A 21,982-nucleotide genomic window follows, 5' to 3' on the forward strand; every position below is an offset into this window, starting at 1 on the left:
TGAGCCTGCGCGTCCGGAGCCTGTGCTCCGCAACGGGAGAGGCCACAACAGTGAGAGGCCCGTGTACGGGAAAAAAAAATAAATAAATAAAAGGATAATGAATAATTTCAGGTTTTATACAGTTTTGAGTTTGAGATTTATGGGGACTATTGGCATGTTTAGCAGGTATTTGGATTTACAGGTCTGCAACTCTGGAGGGGGGGGTTTGACTCTGCAATATAAATTTGGGAGTTCTTCGTATCTGTGATGGTACATAGATAAGATGTTTGGGTTGCCAGAGGACAAACATATGGTTTGAGTACTTCCTCCCCATCCTGTTTACCTGTCTTTCTATAAGGCTGTTTTACATGTGGCACTCAGAATTTGACACACATATTAGTGTTTTGGTTAAGAATTTAAAGATGAACCAAAAGTCAGTGGTACAGTTAACAGAATTAATAAATGATCTTGCTTTGTTGGTATGTTGGGCTAAATCATCAAAATAAAGTTTAATAAAGAAAAATGTCATTCTGTAGTCAGAGTGAAACATTCACTTGGACAATGGGTATAGTTATTCCAAGTTTAAAAACAAAGACCTTGGGGATTTTCTTTGACATAACGAACAGTGTGACTAGGATCCTCAGATAGCAAATGCAATTTTAGATGGAGTTAAAATTAGGAGACATTTGTTGACCTGTCTTTGGCAGTGCACATCCTTTAGTCTCTGAACTAGTGAGATCACATCTGGGTACCATATTTTTTGTTTGTTTGTTTGTTTTTGCGGTACGCAGGCCTCTCACTGCTGTGGCCTCTCCCGTTGCGGAGCACAGGCTTCGGACGCGCAGGCTCAGCGGCCATGGCTCACGGGCCCAGCCGCCCTGCGGCATGTGGGATCTTCCCGAACCAGGGCACGAACCCGTGTCCCCTGCATCGGCAGGCGGACTGTCAACCACTACGCCACCAGGGAAGCCCCCTGGGTACCATATTTTTGAAAGGACTTAGTTTAGAATGTAGACTCCAAATTAAATCCAAGATATTCGAGGATGTGGAAACAATAACATGTGAATAATAGTTGACACTTGTGCTTATCTTGGAGAAAAAAGACTAGGAGGATGTATGATGGCTATCACTGGAGTCAAATATGTGAAGATACTTTTTTTTTCCTTCCCAAGGGATAGAAACAGGATTAAAGGGTGGGCTTCTAAGGAGCATGAAACCCAGGCTTGTAAAGAGAAAATCAGGTTGGGGCCTGGGACCTGGAGACTCGTTGGTGAGGAGGACAGAAAATTTGGTTCAGAAAGTCCTAGTAAATATGACCAGTCTGAACTAAAAGATAGAAAACCATGAGAGAGGATCCTATACAGGCCAAGCAGGTAGACCTCTATCCTTAATGGGACTCACATCCTTAAAGACAGAGCAGAGCAGGACTTTAGGCTTGTACAAATTGGGGTACTAGGCTAAAGTCCCAAGCAGGAACTGTAGCTTCAGAAGCAATTAAGAACTCAGTTATTTAAACTGTAATAAAGGACTAGATCTCAATAATAGGAGGACTGACTTGAAACTGATTGGTGGTAGCTGGCCTATCACCAGTCTCAGTTCCAGAGAAAGAGCATAAGTGACTAAGAGGGCTTCAGAAAAATACTGGAATATTGAGCAAGGCAGATTTTTAAGGAGCTAGCTTTTTACTAAAACACAGGATTTTACTGGCAGTCTAACTTCCCACCCAGTGGGAGAAGGGCTTCCTCAGGAGACTGAATATTACTAGAGATACCCAAGCAGAAGCTAGATTGGCTTCCTTCCTTAGAGTATAGTGGAAAGAATTTCTGCTTTGAATTGGTATATGTAATTCATGATTTTCCTAGTCTCAGATCCTCTGTTTCAGTAAAATCATAATATATGCATTTTTGAATTTGTGTTTTGAATTTGGGGAAAAGATAAGGTAACTTTTATTATATTTTAGGTTGCTGAATATACTATTCTCGAAGGAAAACTTCAAAAAACCCTAGTTGACTTGGAGAAGCGAGAGCAGCAGCTGGCCCTTGCAGAATCAGAGGTACTGTATTCATCTATCATGTCTTTATTTCACAGAATCCATATGTTAAATTCATACCATTCATTTGTTTTTCCTTTGTACTGTATAAAGTATATTTCATGGAAATAGTCTTTCAGACATTATGGAGAAAACTGCTATTCAACTAGGTGAAGCATGTTTTATATGTTAGAAGGTGAGAAATTAGGTAGAAAACTGTTATTTGAAATGGTTAACTATTATTCAGTCAGCTTTGGCTGACTTCTGCAATAGTGGAGATTTTTGGTTACCTTTGCAATTAGGTGGAAGGAATGGATAGTTGCACTACCTAGAGAAAAGAGAAAATGTAGTGTAGGCTCAGGGACCTAGAATCATGATTTTGTATTTCACTAAGAAGGGAATATACCTCCTTCTTGCCTATTGAAGATTAGATCCCAAGAAAGGATAAACTTACGTTAGTACCATGCCTAGTTAGCATTTTTGTCAGGTCTTATTAAATTGTACCCTAACTACTTTTTAAAATTACTATAAAGTTCACCTCAAATTATTAGAATTTCTTCCTTGTGAAATTTATATGCCCCTTCCTTAACCCAAATGTTTCTTAAAATTTTCTCAGCATATCACCCTAGCCTTATCTCTACACATTTTTGGCAATTTCTAAATTGATTTAGATTGTTAAACCTAAACATAATGTGTATTTGTTCCTAATACTAAGGCTTTGTTATCTTTTATGTGATTAGGTAAAAAGTAAGTTTCTAAAGACGTAAAGAAACTTGGGCATATTTGCTTACATAATAAAATGGGTTTATTCAAATAGGGGTTTTAAGCATTTAGGGCCTTTTCAATTGAAGTTATGCATCATATATGGATTTTGGGATATACTTCGTATTTTAGGAGTAAACGATGATTGAAAATTTATAATTTCAATAAACTTAAACATTAACTCTGATACCTGAAAATGATATAAAAATCACTTCATAAAATATTCTGAACATTTGACCATATGTAAGGATAATAGAATATTGACTAGTATAATACAGGTAGTAATAGGTCAGCCTCTTAAAGATGTACCTGTTTTAAGCTTCAGAGAGAAAGAAGGGAACTGAAATCAGAACGTGAACGGAACCTGCAAGAACTCCAGGACTCTATCCGTAGGGCCAAAGAAGATTGTGTTCACCAAGTAGAACTAGAAAGGTTGAAGATGAAGCAACTAGAAGAGGATAAACACCGACTTCAGCAACAGGTTGGATGAAAATACCTGTCATCTCTTTAAACTTAGAGTTTATTTGCATTCTAGAAATAATAGAAATCATTCACTAAGGAGTTATAAAAATTCCCAGTAATTTGGATTATTAATCACATTTACTACACTGCGATTCAAATGTAAGTTGGATCTTCGTTTCCTGAAAGCTGAGGACTATATTGGAATAATCTTACTTCCCTTATAATTATTTGTATGAGATTGTGCTATATTTTAGTTAACTCTCATCTTAAAATTTTTTGCTCCTTTGAGCAAATGTAGGTATTCTTCATATATCACTGGACCAAGTTCAGTTAAGAACCAAATTTCATGAGAGAATTGTCTGTGCTCCTTTCCATTTTCTCACCTCTCAACCCATCCGCCTCAGCTTTCCATCCCCATTGTCCCAGCTAGCCAGTTGTCAGAGAAGCCACCAGTGGCTCAGTCACTAAATTCAGTGGGTGTTTTTCATTTCTCATCTTACTCAAACTTACTGACAGCATCAACACTATTGTTCTTGTTTTTATATATTCTCTTCTCTCAACTTCCATAACACCACTCTTCTTGTTTTTCTCTACTTTTCTGGCCATGCCTCAGGTCCATTGCAGGTTTATTTTCCTTTATCTAGCCATTAAATGTTGGACTTCCTCCAAGCTCCAGGCTTACACTGTGCTAAACAATCTTATTTGTGCTTGTGGTTTCAGAGACCATCTGTATCTCTGAGACTTGTGCATTTATATCTCAAACCTTTCCTTTGCACTCTTAACCCATTTATCTCATTGCCTTTTAGACATCTCTCCTTGGGTGTCTTAAAGGCATTTAAAACCCACCATGATCCTCCTATCCATACTTGACCTTGCTGTAAGTATTCTTTATGTCAGTAATGGACCCCTGTAACCTGTTCTCCCTGTCGCAGCCTGAGTGATATTTTTGAAATTTGGAATCATGACACCCTCCTCTAAATTCAGGGTTGTCTTAATGCTCATAGAATAAAGATCAGAATTAGTACCTTGCCCTGCCAGTCTTTGCATAGTTTGGACCCAGCCTACCTCTCTGACCTCATCTCCTACTCTTTCACCTTCTCTGTGTGCTCTCCAGCCACACTCGTCCTCTTCAGGTCCTCAGGCATACCATGCATGCTTCACCCTTAGGATCTTTGTGTGTGCTGCTTTTTCTTGGCCTAGTGAACTATACTAATCCCTCAGTTTCCAGCTGAGGCATCACTTTCCCAGAGAAATCTTCCCTGACCCCTGCTGTCCAAGTCTAGGTCAAGTTTTTGTTATATGTTTTCTTGGGGTATTATTCTCTTATTCTATTTCTTTATGATATGTTATAGCAGTTTGTTTTTATTTTCATTAGTGTGATAATTTGATCAGTGTCAGATTATTAGTTCCATAAAACTGTTTTGCTTTCTGTCTGTATGCCTGGAGCCCAGCCAGTCTTCAGCACATAATAGGGGCTTAATAAATATTTGCTGGAAAAAGGAAGGCTCAGGCTTTTAAAAATGAAGCTTATCTGTCTTGAAACATTTCAGTGTAGATTAGATATGTATGATGAATGCCTCTGAAGTCTTTAGTAAATCCTGGCATGAAGAATAGTTTCCATAGCAGTTTAGGGTCAATTAAGATCATATTATTTAGGTGGTTATAAATATAAATTTGATTGTTATTGTGGTGGTCACATGTAAATTTATGAAAGATAAAGTTGTAAAAGTGGGCAATTGTGATGGGATTCACCAGTAATGCTTCTCTTCTACCACTTATGAGGGAGATTCAGCCATCTAGAACAAAGGCTTCTAACATGTATTAGAATCACCGGGGGAGCTCATGAAAAAATCCACGTGTCTACCCTGTCCCAGACTGGTATAATTAGCTTACAACGTTGTGGGAAGAACCTTGGCGGAAATAACTGGTATTTTGGAAAAATTCCCCGGGGCACTTCTAAAACATAAGCTAAGATCTGGGGAAAAAACTGGCGGGCAGCAGAAGTTTCTGGGATGCCCAAACTGCAAAGTCCATGACTGTAAACATTTGCCCTTTTATATATAAGAACACTTTTTAGGCCCTTACTCTGAACCAGGTTACATGTACTATACACACAATTCTAACTGGACAGGTAGAAGGGACAGATAGGTACACTGTCAGTGCAAGGTGATGAAGATAAAGTATATATATTCAAATATGTAAAGGCATTTATCAGAACTGAAAAAAATCAACGTAGTTTATAGACCACTTAGCAAAGGAAAAAGAACCCAGTATGCCTAGTAGCTTGATTAGTAATTCTTAATAGTAGATTGACTGGTCAAAAAAATGCCAGATATTATTAGTTTTTGTTTAAAACAAAAATGTGACAGAGATTCTTTAGAGAGGTTTCTGTTCAACTTTAAACATAAAATTTACATGTTCAAAAGAGGTAAACTTCAGTTATACGGAAAATTTCCATGTGTGGAATACTCAATACCTAAAGATGCTAGATAAATCCTAATTAGAATTATTGATGATTATTAGCATAAAACAAGAATTTATTATTGGTAATTTAAGTTCCATTTTTGCCACCAATTAGTCTGAAAGAGATAATTGGGTTATCTAAAGATGGCTAGTCATATTGGTGTATGTTTTCAGAAAGCATCTTTAAACAGTGCTTCTTTGCATTTGGTTAGAAAAATCCCACATTTTAAAAGAATACCTTTATATCTTGTTTTCTTTTTCTTGGTAGTTTTGAAACTGTTCTAAGGGAAATTACAGTGTTTAGTCAAGGCAGTCTCTTTTTTTTTTTAATTTAAGGAACTATTCGTTAGAGCATCATTCTAGGGGATGAAAAGATCTGAATTCTCTTCATGCGTCTCCTAGTGACTAGCTCACTAGCTCTTTGGCACTGCCTCAGTAATTTAGCTCTTTGGTCCTGAATTTTCTTACCTATAAATATGAAGGGACTGGGCCAGATAATCTGTAAGTTGTAATAGTATTGGAATTATGGAATTCATACAGTATCAAATTATAGGAACAATAAATAATACTGCATTAAAATTACTTTCATCGATAATCAGGTATATCTATAATGCTCAATCTTACATGTTGCATTTTTAAAAATTATTTTCAGTATTTTTATAAACCGACTTTTCCATTTGCCATCCAAAATTTAACAAAAATGTTCTCAAGATACTGGTTTTATAAGAAATTTCATACTCCCAAAAAGTTTTTGTATATTGTTGATCAGTTGATTTACTGAATTTTTAAGATCACTAGAGATCTTAATTTTCTTCATTATACTTTATGTATTTTCTAAATTTTCTAATATAAACATGCCTTAAAGAAAAAAATGACACTATTGAATTGAATTCTGTAATACTAAACTTTGCGTACTACTGTTTTAAAGTGGCTATAATTTTTTTAATACAGCTCAATGATGCTGAAAATAAGTATAAGATTTTGGAAAAAGAGTTCCATCAGTTCAAGGATCAGCAAAGCAGCAAACCAGAAATTCGGCTACAGTCTGAAATAAATCTTCTCTCTTTGGAAAAGGTACCCATGTCAATTTATGGCAATTTAACTAGGCTTAATGATAAATTTATAAAATAAAAAATGATACTTGCATATACAGTGTAATAACATTTAACTGTAGTATTCTGATACCAAATAAGAACGTATCAGAGAATTTGAGGCACATGGCATTGTCAATACTTGAATTTCATAGCTTTTATGAGTTATAGCCTTTACTACAGTCCTTGGTTACAGACAACAGAACTGAGTAACTCTTGGACTAGAGGAATTCACAGACCTGTCAAGAAAGCTAAAAAACCTGGGGGAAGCAAGTCATGGGCCCATCCTGTCATAAAACAGTCTACTCAGGATGCTACTGTTGGTGCCATGACTGCCATGTCCCTGGATTCTGTCTCCCCTGAATCTAGTGTTAGGCTGTTGAACTCTCAGTTTTGCAGTAGCCATTGTGAATACCCTCTCTCCATATTAGTGCCCTTTAGATTCACTGTCTCAGGTAGGAGCACGCATTTAAATCACAGGTCTGTACTCTACTCTTAGTTGGGAAGAAGGGATACCCATCCTATTTTGCTTTCTGCGGTTGGAAGCCAGGTCCTGACTCTCATTTATATTGGGATTCCCCACAGACAGAATGTTCAAGTTCTAGGCATTAAAAAATGTGTAATATCCAATAGACAATCTAAGTTTGACAATATGAGCTCTTGCATTGTAGAGTTTGATAAATTTTAGGCATTATTAAGAAGATATAGCATACTTAAGAAAATAACAGTTAATAATAAACAGGAAAATAAGCTTTAGAAGCTTAAGGATTTAATTGTCATGGCAGCCATTGCCTGTCTGTTCCCACTCAGCATTGTATTGAAGGCTTCCTTGCCCTTTCTCTTCTGTAGATTCAGCCACTAGGGGACACTAACAGAAGATTGGTAGAGATAGGAGTTGAGAAGATGCCAGAGTAGTTCTTTCTTCTCTCTCTTTCTGCCTCTCTACTTCCCTTATTTTCTCTGGCAGTAGTTACATCTTTTTATGGTTCCATCTCCCACCAGGCATCCCTTCTCCAGCTTCCTTTAGGCAGTCTCCACTGTGGTTCTAGCCCACTGGACATCCCCAGTTTGTGGGTTGCTTGTATTAAGAACTACTATTTCCTGGTACCTTTTTGCAGTCCCTCCTACCTAGGAGAGGTGGGGGGCTTCTTGCTGCTGCTGATCACTGGGTTGCCTCACCATATCCTCTTTGGCCTTTCTGCTCTTCCTTTATCTGTTGAACCAGTTTCCTGTATTAAATTACTTCTGATTTCTAGATTCCTGGCAGGATGCTGATTGATAGAGTTGGTTTTTCATTATCCAGCAAAGATGTATGCTATTTATGATACCATGCTAAATGCCATTAAGAATGATTCAAAAATGTTCAGGATACCGTCAAGTAAATAACAAGTTACAGAAGGAGACAAGGAACATACCCAAATAATTATAGCAAAAGGCAAACGAGCAGATATCGTCTAACTTTCTCTTACTAAATGCCATGAGTCCAAAGGGAAAACAAAGTCAGCTTCTGAAATCAACACACTTAAGTATAAAGAAGGAATGACATTTTATATGGAGCCTAAGAATAGGTGAAACTTTAAATAGGTAAATATGTGGGTGAGGTTATTCCAAAAAGAAGTACTGAACAAAAGTATAAAAAAGATTAAAAAATCGATTGCATATTTGGATAGCTGCTTGACTAGAACCTAGAGTCTAATCATTACAGTAGTATGGTTTACCCTTGAACAACATGAGTTTGAACTGTGAGGGTCCACTTATACACAGATTTTTTTCAGAAAATACATTCTACAGTACCACATGACCCGTGGTTGGTTGATTCCTCAGATGCGGTACCACATATTCAGAGGGTCAATTATAAAGTTATAGGCATTTTTTTGACAGCATGGAGCATTAGCATGCATACCCCTGCATTGGGCAAATGTCAGCTGTAGTTTTAAAATAAATGTAGGCCTGATAAGAGAATGCTGGAAATAAAGGTAATTTTCAGCCATATGAGGGAAGAGCTTAGATGTTTGCTTAAAGAATTCATATTTCATCTGGCAAGAAAAGTCAAAGATTACTCTCAGATTTCTAAGATTGGCTTAATGGATGTTAATATTAATAGAAATGAAGATTTTCGATGAACTTTTTTGGAGGGATGGAAGTTGTAGAGAATTCAGATTTTAGACATACTACATTTGAGATGGCTAATGCAGTAATCTAAGTGAAGGAGTTAACTAAATGGTTAAAAAAATGAGAAAATACAGTAGGGAGAGAATAGGGCTAGACAAACAGATTTGAGAGTCATTTGAATAAAGTAACAGCTTACAAGTATATGCAATTGCTTAAGGAGTGTTTAGGAAGGCTAATTGATGATAAAACTTAGGGGGACATTCAACTTTTGATTTTCCAGTGGAAAATTCATCCACTGTTTTTAAATGCCTAGCAAAACAAGGCTTCTTAGCTCTTTTGAACGTTCTTTGTAAGTTTTTTTGGAGCCAGAAGAGGGCAGAGTCTTATTTCTTAAGTAACAAAGAGATAAAAGCATAAAAAGGAAGACTTAAGTGAAAAAGTACCTGATTTAGTCTACAACTTCTGGTTATGTCTGATTGAGAGCTTTTTTCTTTTCTGTTTACTCATCTCTTCAGTATGACACAAATATTTCCATTTTCACTGAAATGGTCTAAAAATAAGTTAACATTAAGATACAGTTTTACCAAATGCAATTCTTGATTCCCTTAAGAAGTGAATAATAATTTGATGTGCTTTTAGCTGGGAAATGACTTTTAGATGGCTTAAAAACAATTGGAACTTTTAAAAAGTAAAATAGGGAAAGCATTATAATTTAGTAATGCATACAGAAGATTAAGACAGAAACTAAATTTGTGTATTTAAGAACATTTGGTGAGTATCTCCTGTGTCTTAGGACAAAGGGAAAAATGAGAGAAAAGAGTAAAAGTATGTTATCCTTTTGGGACCTCACTTTTTTTTTTTTTTTTTTTTTTTTTTGTGGCCCTTTTTTAAACTAAATTTGTGTATTTAAGAACATTTGGTGAGTATCTCCTGTGTCTTAGGACAAAGGGAAAAATGAGAGAAAAGAGTAAAAGTATGTTATCCTTTTGGGACCTCACTTTTTTTTTTTTTTTTTTTTTGATGTGGACCATTTTTAAAGTCTTTATTGAATTTGTTACAATATTGCTTTTGTTTTATGTTTTGGTTTTTGGGCTGCGAGGCATGTGGGATCTTAGCTCCCCAACCAGGGATCGAACCCACACCCCCTGCATTGGAAGGCGAAATCTTAACCACTAGACCGCCAGGGAAGTCCCTGGGACCTCACTTCTAGAAGAGTTTGTAATATAATTGGGGAGATGACTCAGAGAACCTTAAATGACCATATATAATCGAATACCAGGGAATGTGATAGGAACTCTTTGCAATTCAGAAGTCATTTGGTGTTCAGAATATAGTAGTTTTAAGACAGCTCCATGGAGAGGTAGAATTTGAGCTGAATCTGAAGTTTTAAATAAGCAATGAAGAAAAAGAATCGACAGGCTCAGGAAGTAACTTGGACAAGGTGAATGTAGGGGAGACAAACCCGGTGGTTGGAGTAGAGGGTTTCCTGTTGAGGAATACCAAGAAAGTAGTAGAACAAGTAGGATGGAAATTATATCTCGGAGTGCTTTAACACCTAGGCAGAGGAGTTTAGACTGAGTCCTATAGGCAAGTAGTAGCTGTTGTAGATTTTTTAGTAGAGAGTAAATTGATGTAATAGTGATTTCCAGGATTTGTAGATAGAATACGTTTGAGGCTGAGCAGACAAGAGATGAGATAAGCCTGAGCTTAGGAAATGGTAGAAAGAACATAAAAGAATAAAACTGGAAAATATTTCAAGGGAGAACTCTATAGTTTTTTGTGACACATTGGAACTGGGGAATAGGAAATTAGAGGCAAAGACAATGCCATGCCTCCAGTAGAGAATTAGAGTTGTAGGTATATCAAGGATAGAAACAGAGACATTGAGAATCAGTGAAAGTCTGTGCTTGGTCTTCACTAGCCTCTGAATTGACTCTAGGTCTTGAGCCAAGTTTTAATTTGAGTCTATAACTTGGCTTATGATTTAAGTCAAAACAGCCTTCCCGAAGTCTCATATCTACCCACAAAAAGGGCTCTTAACTCGAAGTCTTTGAATGCCCTGAAATTGTGTCAAAATTTTGGTTGTGTACCTTTTTTTTGGAGTTGGGTCCATATATTTCTTTAGAATCACAGAGGCATCTGTATCCTTAAAAAAAGTTAGGAATCACTGATTTGGTAGTTTGGGATGAATTAGAAAAATGATGTGTAACGTCTCAGATTTGTTAGCTACAGTTTTTTTTTGGTTTGTTAAGAATAAAGACATTATATGTTTTGATTATATATGCATTTTTAAATTAGTGTGAACTACTGTGTGAATATCAATGCAAATGTGAGTTATTTTGATAATCATGGCAAAACTGATAAAACCTCCCCAGCTTTTTCTGATGGAGTCAGTTCAGTGGGTATAAGTGATCTCTCTAGGTTGTCCTAACCCTCATTCTGAGGCTCGTCCAGGATACTGTACCTTCTCCAAGACCCAGGGACATGGTCACTTTTATAATTGAATACTATTCTTTTATCACACAGTTATAAAACAGATTTTTGCTTTTCCTCTGACATATGTCCTCTTGTTAAAATTACCAACTAATATGTATAAGTCTTCAGGGCATAAGTGGAAGAGATCATCTTTGATAATCTCAGAGTGTTATTCAACTTAAGATGTATGAGTATAGTTGTGAAATGTCAACACATTTAAATCCAAGCACTAGGGATTTGTAAAGCAGAAAAGACCTTGACTCCATGAAGTCATATATTACTGCAGAGAACATTCTGGTCTTTTGTGAAGGGATTTTTGGCAATCTGCTTTTCCTTTCATTTTATTTTCCTTCTGAGCTTTCTGAAGCTTGAGTTTTTGGATAGTGTCTTCGATTTTATTTTTCTGCAAAACATTAGGAGTTGTGTGTATGGGAAAAACTAGACTTGATATAAAAAAATTAGACCAGTTTAGATTAACAGTATTTTACTGTAATTCATCCGTATAATTACCTTATCACTTAAATAGTAAAACTGTCTGTTGGCTACATGAATTTGTTTGGTACTTGGTTTGAAACTTTGAGAGAGTACATTCCAAAACCTAGCCAAGTTGGCTTCAGTTCATACACAACAGATTGCCTGCTGCAAGTATAAATAACCGTATTTTAAAAATCAAATCTATTTCGTGTTTTTCTTTATATATTTGAGGAAAAATAGAAAATAAAAGTTAGGTGAGTGTTTTTAGGAGCATTATTTTTCTAACGCTTGGGTTTATTTTAACATTCTTAAAATATTTTTGACTTTGTACTCTTAGTAAACTGCCTTCTGATAAAACAGTTCACTGTTTTCAGCATTCTATGATTTTTGCCAAAATAGAGTTATAAAAGTATCTCTACAAGCTCTCTTCAATGTAAGACAAAATTCCACATAATGATAGGCCTCCAAAAGGAATAATTTGGTTTCAAGGTTGAAGAGTGTCAGCGAAATGGAATGCTAACAACTGCTTTTTGTTATATTAAAAAAAAAAAATGTATTTTTCACTCTGTGATCTTTATGTAATATATATGTTTTAAATACATTTATAGTAACTGCCTGGAGGTTAAGACTGATTCAGTTCCTTTTAGTATAGGCTGTTAGGCAGTAAAAATACAACTATATTTTAAACAAGAAAATGTTCATGTGCCATAATATTTACAGTAAATTATATAACAGTTTTAGATGATGTCGTATGTTACACTATATAAACTCTTTTCTTAAGCCAGAGTCTTTGTATATATTATCTTTCAGTGATTGTACACAGTGGTATAGTGTTTCACTTGATATGATTTTAATCACTGTTAGGTTGAACTTGAAAGAAAGTTGGAATCCACAACTAAGTCTAAGCTGCATTATAAGCAGCAGTGGGGACGAGCTTTGAAAGAACTTGCCAGACTTAAACAGGTATGTAGTTTATAGCTAATGATGGATTATTCTTTTTATGTCTTTCTCCCTTGATTTTTTTTTTTTTTACAAGTTTGCACATTTGGCAATATCTGTTAGGTTCATATGTCTGTATTTAAATGTCCAGTTCTGTATTTGAGATTAGGCCCCACCCCCCCCTTTTTTTAGTGTGTTACGTATAAGATCCTCCTTTATAAAAACTAAAACTTCTAGGTCCTTTTTCTTTTCCTTTTCTTTCTTTTTTTTTTTTTTTTTTAAAGCCAACTATCCTCTTCCCCACAGCAAGTTGGGAATAATTTCTACTTTCACTTTAAAAACAATCATTCTTTTTCTCCTTTTACTTTCACTTATAAAACTACCATCCTTTTCTCCTTAGTATTAATTTCCTTCTATTGGGAGTGCCTTTGGGGGGAGAATTTTAAGAACATATTTTAAAAGTCATTCCTAGGAAGACACAGTAATTTATTCATTAAAAAAAAGGGATCATGGGATTTTTGCATAATTTTACAAGCATTTAAAAGTGAGAGTAGTTTCCTAAATTCTTTACATTACTTTTTTTTTCCTTCCTGGTACCAGGTAACAAATGCCATTAGCTTCCTGAGGAATTAACCTTAATTTTGGCTATAATTTCTTCAAATTATTAAGATCAAATAAAATATGAGCAAGATTTTTATTTTGAATCTCATCTATTTGACCTAAACTTTTAAGGATCATTAGTGGTTAGTTTATTGTAAATTTTGCTTTTCTGAAATGTGTCCGTTATATGCTGAATGAAATTTTGGTACGTAGGCTCTCTCATTTTTTTTAATGTGTCTCCCAAACCATCAAATGTCATTAAACATCTTTGTGGTATTATACTAAATGCTTACCACCTTCATAGAAGAGTACGTACTAGACTGCCTGAGAATAAATAGTGCAGTTTGCCTTAACATAGCTTTTAGATGAATTGAGATTGTAAGCATAAGTATAAAATAATATTACACACACTGAATATGTTTTATAGATGCTCACAAGACTAAGGATAGATGAATGAATAATCATATATAGTACTGAGGGCCTCCTGTGTCCATGGCACTGTCCTAAATTTATAGTTATAAGTAAAACATAGGTCTTTGCCTCAGGGAGCTTGCAGTTTAGTAATAGGGAAGAAAACTGTAAATATAACATTTACTGCCAAATAGTAAGAGCCCTGAAAAGACCTGTACAGAGTACTCAGGAGGGGAAGTACATCTATTTAATAGAACTTAGGAAAGGTGTCATAGAAGATGAGATATTTGAGATGGATCTCTGGAGAATTGGTTGTGATTTAGGAAAGCTGTGGGGAAAATGTTGTGTATACAATGAATAGAATGATTATAGCAAGGAGGCACAAAGTCAGAAAGCATAGACTCTCCATGGAGAACAGAGGAGGTCCCATTTTAGAGGTCATTCCAGGAAATAAGGACTAGGTAGCAGTGGGAACATGACAAGGAGATTATTTTGAAAGACATGGTTTGGGTAGATTCTATACAGTACACTATACCTAATCAGAATGCAGAGTGGAAAGTCAAAGATGATGTCAAGGGTTCAAGCCTTAGTGTCTGGAAAGAGAGTTTTCCAGGATTGGAATGATGGTTATAAAGACAAGAAGCTGATCGAGGCATGGGGAGGAGACAGGACTTGCAGATTTGAACATTTTAATTTTTACAGAAAGAAATTCAGCAAGCATTTAGAAATATGGACTGATGTTGGGAGGATGATTGAGCTTAATAACATGAAGGAATCCTTTTGCAGAGGTGATAATTGAAGATGTGGCAGATAGAACTTAGAATTCTTATGTTTAAGGAGAAAGGAAAGCTGATAAGTGCTTGGTATTATGCTAAGCCCTTCATACGTTTTCATTTGATCCTAACCAAGATCCCTATATAGCAGGTAATATTTCCATTTTATAGATGAAAGAAACGGAGACATTAAGTAAGTTGCACACGATCACACAGTTACTAAGTGATAGATCAAGGATTAGACTCATTTGACCAGAGTGCAGTCTCAGGCTCTTCCTGCTTTATAATGTTATGGTTTAATTCCATAGAAGCCACATAATGAAAGAATTTCAAATAGAACAAAGTGAGCTGTGGAAGACATTAGGGATTTCTGACAGAGTGAGTATTGAAGCAGAAGAAGTCATGATTTGGCCTATCATAAGCGAGGAAAATGACATCACTGACAGATAGACTAGCTCTGGTAATAAGAATTAAAGTGACTTTGAAAGAGAATAAGCTAATATAAAGTCATGATGGCAACATATTTAAGTTACATTTAGTACCACAGGGAGGAGTCCCTGTGGAATTGGGAGCAAGGAAATAATGTGGTGAGAGTGGCTATTAAAAATAACAGGATACAGGGGCTTCCCTGGTGGCGCAGTGCTTGAGAGTCCGCCTGCCGATGCAGGAGACGCGGGTTCGTGCCCCGTTTCGGGAGGATCCCACATGCTGCGGAGCGGCTGGGCCCGTGAGCCATGGCCACTGAGCCTGCGCGTCCGGAGCCTGTGCTCCGCAAATGGGAGAGGCCACAACAGTGAGAGGCCCGCATAACGCAAGAAAAAAAAAAAACAAAAAACAGGATACAGATTCTACCACAGGCAGCATACATAGCAGTTTAGAACATGGCCTTGGAGTCAAGAGAGCTGTATTGAATCTTGGCTATACTTCTTAACTGCCTCTGGGATTGGGGAATATAATTTCTCTGATTAGTCTCCTCATTTGGAAAATGAAAAATCTTTCCTCACAGGTTGTTCTGAGAATTAAATGAGTGGTCTGTAAAGCATTTAACACAGTGTTTCCTACATAGTGTATGCTCAATAAATGGTAACTGTTGTTAAAAGGATATGAGCCATAAAGCTATTGTGTAGTATTCTTGGTTTCAGTCATTGGGGACCTAATCAGATGGTAGCTTTGGAATACTTATGAATAGAACAAATATTAGAAGGATTTATGACTGAGTAGCTGAAAAATGTCAGACACCAACCAAAAATAGAAAATTTTTAAGTCTACAAGATAGGAGAATGTTGTTATATAATAGTAGCAGTGGTGAAGTGAGGTTCCATATAGTTTGACTAATATCAGGACTTTGTATTTGGATGGTAGATTTAATATAGATGTTCTGTAGAAACTGACATAAGGGGAAAAACCTATGTTAGGGCTAATTGTGCAGATATGCAGTACTGTCAGTCAGTAGGTGAACTTCCTAAAGTTAGGTGTAAAGAGATGAGAGTGCATTGAGTCTGAAGAAGCATCTATAGTTGTTTTATTTGTTCATTTTTCATTCATCAAGTACTTATTGAGAGCCTACTATGCACCTTGCCCATGCTCTAGATACAGCAGTTCTCTCCCCACAGGAAACTTAAAGTTCAGCTGGGAGGGCTGATGTTTAATAAGAACATGGCAGGGTGGTAAGAAATGCAAGTGAAGTTAGCATAAATAATAGAAAATAAGTATAAGAAAAACAAGAGGACAGTGGGTTATCATTGTATTTTGTCATTCAAAGCTGAGGGAGAAATGGTTCAAAAACGGTGTTTCAAATATCAGTATTAGAAAAAGGAATCCAAACTGGAAAAGAAGTAAAACTGTCACTGTTTGCAGATGACATGATACTATACATAGAGAATCCTAAATATGCTACCAGAAGACTGCTAGAGCTCGTCAGTGAATTCGGTAACACTGCAGGATACAAAATTAGTGCACAGAAATCTCTTGCATTTCTATACACCAACACCAAAAGATCAGAAAGAGAAATTAAGGAAACAATCCCGTTTACCATCACATTAAATAACTAGGAATAAACAAACCTACCTAAAGACCTGTACTCTGAAAAGTATAAGACGTTGATGAAAGAAATTGAAGATGACACAAACAGTTGGAAAGATATACCATGTTCTTGAATTGGAAGAATCAATATTGTGAAAATGACTATACTGCCCAAGGCAATCTACGGATTCAGTGCAACCTCTATCAAATTAGTAATGGCATTTTTTCACAGAACTAGAACAAAACTTTTTAAAATTTCTGTGGAAACACAAAAGACCCCAAATAGCCAAAGCAATCTTGAGAAAGAAAAATGGAGCTGGAGAAATCATGCTCCCTGACTTCAGACTATATTACAAAGTTACAATCAATCATCAAAACAGTGTGGTATGGGCTTCCCTGGTGGCGCGGTGGTTAAGAGTCCGCCTGCCAATGCGGGGGACACAGGTCAAGCCCTGGTCCAGGAAGATCCCACATGCCATGGAGCAACTGAGCCCGTGCACCAAACCTACTGAGCCTGCGCTCTAGAGCCTGTGAGCCACAACTGCTGAGCCCGCACGCCTAGAGCCCATGCTCTACAACAAGAGGAGCCACTGCAATAAAAAGCTTGCACACTGCAACGAAGACCCAGTGCAGCCCAAAATAATTTAAAATAAAAAAACACAGTATGGTACTGGCACAAAGACAGAAATATAGATCAAAGGAACAGGATAGAAAGCCCAGAGATAAACCCACACACCCATGGTCACCTAATCTATGACAAAGGAGGCAGGAATATACAGTGGAGAAAAGACAGTCTCTTCAGTAAGTGGTGCTGGGAAAACTGGACAGCTACATGTAAAAGAATGAAATTAGAACACTCCCTAACACCATACACAAAAATAAACTCAAAATGGATTAAACACCTAAATGTCAGGCCAGGTACTATAAAACTCTTAGAGGAAAACATAGGCAGAACACTCTTTGACATAAATCACAGCACTATCTTTTTGGATCCACCTCCTAGAGTAATAAAAATGAAAACAAAAATAAACAAATGGGACCTAATCAAATTTAAAAGCTTTTGCACAGCAAAGGAAGTCATAAACAAAATGAAAAGACAACCCACAGAATGAGAGAAAATATTTGCAAACAAAGCAACCAACAAGGGATTAATCTCCAGAATTTACAAACAGCTCATGCAGCTCAATATGAAAAAAACAAACAATCCAATCAAAAAATGGGCAGAAGATCTAAATAGTTTTCCAGTGAAGACATACAAAAACAGAGGCTCAGCATCACTAGTTATTAGAGAAATGCAAATCAAATCTACAGTGAGATATCACCTCATACTGGTCAGAATGGCCATCATCAAAAAATCTACAAATAGTAAATGCTGGAGAGGGTGGGGAGAAAAGGGAACCCTACGCTGTTGGTGGGAACGTAAATTGGCACAGCCATTATGGAAAACAGTATGGAGTTTCCTTAAAAAACTAAAAATGGAGCTACCATATGATCCAGCAATCCCACCCCTGGGCATATATCTGGAGAAAACCATAATTTGAAAAGATACATGCACTGAGTGTTCATTGCAGCACTATTTACAATAGCCAGGACATGGAAGCAACCTAAATGTCCATTGACAGGAAAGGATAAAGAAGATGTGGTACATATGTACAATGGAATATTACTCAGCCATAAAAAAGAATGAAATAATGCCATTTGCAGCAACATGGATGGACCTAAAGATTATCATACTATGTGAAGTAAGTCAGAGAAAGACAAATACCATATGATATCACTTGTATGTGGAATCTTAAAAAAAAATGATACAGATGAACTTATTTACAGAACAGAAACAGGTGCACAGACATAGAAAACAAACTTATGATTACCAAAAGGGAAATGCTGGGGAGAGAGATAAATTAGGAGTTTGGGATTGACTTATACACACTACTATATATAAAATAGATGATCAACAAGAATATAAGCACAGGATTGTATAGCGCAGGGAACTCTACTGAATATTATGTAACAACCTAAATGGGAAAAGAATTTGAAAAAGAATGGACACATGTATATGTATAACTGAATCACTCAGTTGTACACCTGAAACTAACACAACATTGTAAATCAACTATACTCCAATATAAAATAAACATTAAAAAATGATAATAAATATCAGTATTAGATATGAAATCATTTCAAGTGTTTTTTTTTTTGTTTTTCTGTTTTTTGCGGTATGCGGGCCTCTCACTGTTGTGGCCTCTCCCGTCGCGGAGCACAGGCTCCAGACACACAGGATCGGCGGCCATGGCTCATGGGCCCAGCCGCTCCGCGGCATGTGGGATCTTCCCGGGCCGGGGCACGAACCCGAGTCCCCTGCATCAGCAGGCGGACTCTCAACCACTGCGCCACCAGGGAAGCCCCTCATTTCAAGTTTTAAAATGGAGAGTAGATTGGGAGGAAGTGGCGGACAGTGCCTACCACTGAAGAAATTTATGCAACTTATGAAGGATAAGAGCTAATGCAATGGTAGTTAATTACAAGGCATTACCAAAGTTAGTAATGAAAAGATGGAAGCCTGTGAGCTGTTGATAGGGCATTTCTTCTGGAGAAATGAGTGATTAATTATCAGAGCATAATTTCATTATAATTGTTATGTTTCTTATTAAGAAATATCCATGCAAATATTTATTACTTTGAGTAAATTGATTTTTAAGTTATGTTCATATGTGTATGTTGACAAACAACATTGTTTTCACTGTTTGAGGTGGTTTTTCAAATGTAAGAAAATAATCTGAACAAAGTTCATGGACTGAGACTCTTAAAAAAAAGTTCAGTTTAAAAGGCTCCCACCCAAGCACACCTCCTTCCTAACATATGCATTCTCATACACTTTTGCTATCTTCTGGATTTTTCCTTTAATTCATTGTTTTCTATTTACCCTTTTTTCCTAAGTGTTTTTTCTACCTTCTTGCCTAAAAAGCATTGGCAAAGTAATTTTAACTATTTGTACCTAATAACAGAGGATATCACAAAAGTTCAGATGCCTCTTTTCTCTTAAGTTACTGTAAGTGAATTAAGAAGAAAACATGGTGTTAAATACCTGGCTCAACTCCAGACTTCTACTTCATGAAAGAAAATAGTCTCATTCTTTCAGTACAGTAATCTTCATTGCAGACCACTTCTATTCCTTATCCCACAGACTTTCTGCTTTAGAAACAACACTGTAAACATATTTCAAGGTCACTAGGAATCACTGATGTTCTACAGACCACATTTGAGATGCAATACTTTAAGAAGAAATTTAATAGACCTTGCGATTACCATAGTGAATTGTGTTCTGCCACTGTTTTTGGAAGAATAAAATTAATACCTTCGTCAAATAGGCACAATTTATATGTGTGAGAGTTACTTCAATTTTTTTTCTAAAGCTTTTTATTAAAAGCACATTGTATTTGAATATAAAATTGGAATCCTCTATCTGCTTTTGTTCAGAGGATTGTTTGTGCAACTTCTTGTTTAAATTGGATTAGTACCATGTTAATTTTACATTGCCTCTGGTGAATAGCCACGGGGCTATAATCTCTGCCAGTAATTTGTCACAGCAAAATCCTCTGGAGGGCCATACAAAACATTTGTGTAGTACGGATTAGACGGCGAAAGCCATATCTTAGATTGTTAATAAATGTTAATGACAAAACCCAGCTGGTAAAGCTTGGAAATAAGACCTAATGCTCCGTGCCTGTTGCCAAAAGAATGTTTAAACAGAGATTTCCATTACTCAAAGGTGACCCAGTATAGTCAATTTGTGAATTTAAAAAATCATAATCTTCCAATTATTTGGAAAAAAATCTTTTCTTCTGATTCACAAGCATAAAAGCCTGTGTTTCCATGTTGTAAACTTTTTTGTTCTTGGGTAAGTGGGTAGGCAACAGCTGTAAAATATAAATAAGTGTAACGTAAAATGGGTCCTAACTTAGAAGACAAGGAAACAATATCCATACAGTCTGGATTTGCTATCTTTGGTATGATGTATAACACTTACTTTAAAGAGTTCTGGTTGTTAGACATTTAAGGGGTAATTTAGTTTCTTTTTTTCCCATCTCCAAGTTAAGATTGTTACTTTACTGTGTTCTAAGTAGCATATTTATTTTAAAACATTTCTTGACACATTAGAATATAGTTATGGAGGAAGCCACTACTTTTAAAAACTAAATGAATCATTGCTAAAAGGTATGAATTTGTTGTTCTGGGAAATTTAACATTTTTATCATGTCTGATACATTAAAACTAGGTATGTTTGTTCACAGGACAGGAAACAGAACTAAGATTTTGGGTAAGATGTGAGTCCCTTACCATATTTGTGCACAGTAGATCTGTTTAAAACTAAGCTGATATATTTAGTTAAAACAACACAGACTTCATTGGCTGACATCAGCACTATCTTGTCCAGCCTCCTGCTTATCCACTCAGAGTAATTAATTTGATTAATTTACAAGTAATTTAGCCAAGGATGGGATGTAAATCTTTGTTTAAGAAAACAGTTGGAGGTCCAAGTCTTGGTTAAAAACTGTGTCTTGAAACCATCCAGGCCCTCCTACTGACTTGTCAGCTCTGGGTTATTTTCAGAAAACTTGACTTGAGCTCCTTAGTTTAGCTGTAAGTTTTTTCCCACAGACTTACATGGTATGTGTGAGTGGGAGAGTAAGTAGTGGCCACGTTTTAGCCGCTGTTTAGTCTAGTGTATGCATGTTTACATCTCCTCTCTGGATTTATAGGCAGCCAAGGCAAAATAAAGATTATACTCACTTGATTGAGGAGCCTTTAACCCAGAGCACCTGGCAGCAGAGAGGATTTCTTCCTCTAACCTCTAATTTTTGTGTGTGCATGTGATTATTATTAATGATGTATACTTGATTAAAAATTCAAGGCATTTAAAGGCTTTTCTTATGTTTAAGGATTAAAATGTTTCAAGTTTTATAAAGTTACAATTTTACAAAATAACCTAAAATTAAATAATTGACCATTTTTTTCCTGTTTGCAATTATATTTGCTTAGTGTAAAAGAAATCCAAATTTTGCAGCATCATGACATAGAAAAATAATAGTCACTGGTAACCTTATCACCTCCTCAGCCAGAGATAACAACTTGGTGTATCCTTGTCTGGATTTCTTTTCCTTTCTTTATTTTTAAATAATTACTCTTTAAATGAAATATACATTGCAAAGAGGGGGAAAAAAGATTCTTCTGCACTTCAACCCCCACCTTCTAGTGTAAGAAACAGCATTATCAGTGCTCCTTGTGCCTTTTCTAACCTGCATCCTCTCCACAGGTAACTACTTAGCTGAATTTGGTATTTATTATTCCTTTGCTTTTCTTTATAAGCTTATAAGGTATTAAAAATATCA

General features: G+C 36.2%; 1 protein-coding gene across 2 annotated transcripts in view; it reads left to right on the forward strand.

The window, feature by feature from the left end:
• CEP120 (centrosomal protein 120) overlaps positions 1-21,982 on the forward strand; it is a 79,237-nt gene that overhangs the window by 42,723 nt on the left and 14,532 nt on the right. For both annotated transcript variants that reach the window (XM_007455251.1, XM_007455250.1), the window contains exons 15-18: positions 1,940-2,032; positions 3,090-3,251; positions 6,647-6,769; positions 12,712-12,810. In XM_007455251.1, coding sequence (XP_007455313.1) covers positions 1,940-2,032; positions 3,090-3,251; positions 6,647-6,769; positions 12,712-12,810 — 477 coding nt within the window. The remainder of the gene's footprint in view (positions 1-1,939; positions 2,033-3,089; positions 3,252-6,646; positions 6,770-12,711; positions 12,811-21,982) is intronic.

The sequence above is a fragment of the Lipotes vexillifer genome, unplaced genomic scaffold (genome assembly GCF_000442215.2).
Source record: "Lipotes vexillifer unplaced genomic scaffold, Lipotes_vexillifer_v1.1 scaffold1007, whole genome shotgun sequence".
NCBI classification, from domain to species: Eukaryota; Metazoa; Chordata; class Mammalia; order Artiodactyla; family Lipotidae; genus Lipotes; species Lipotes vexillifer.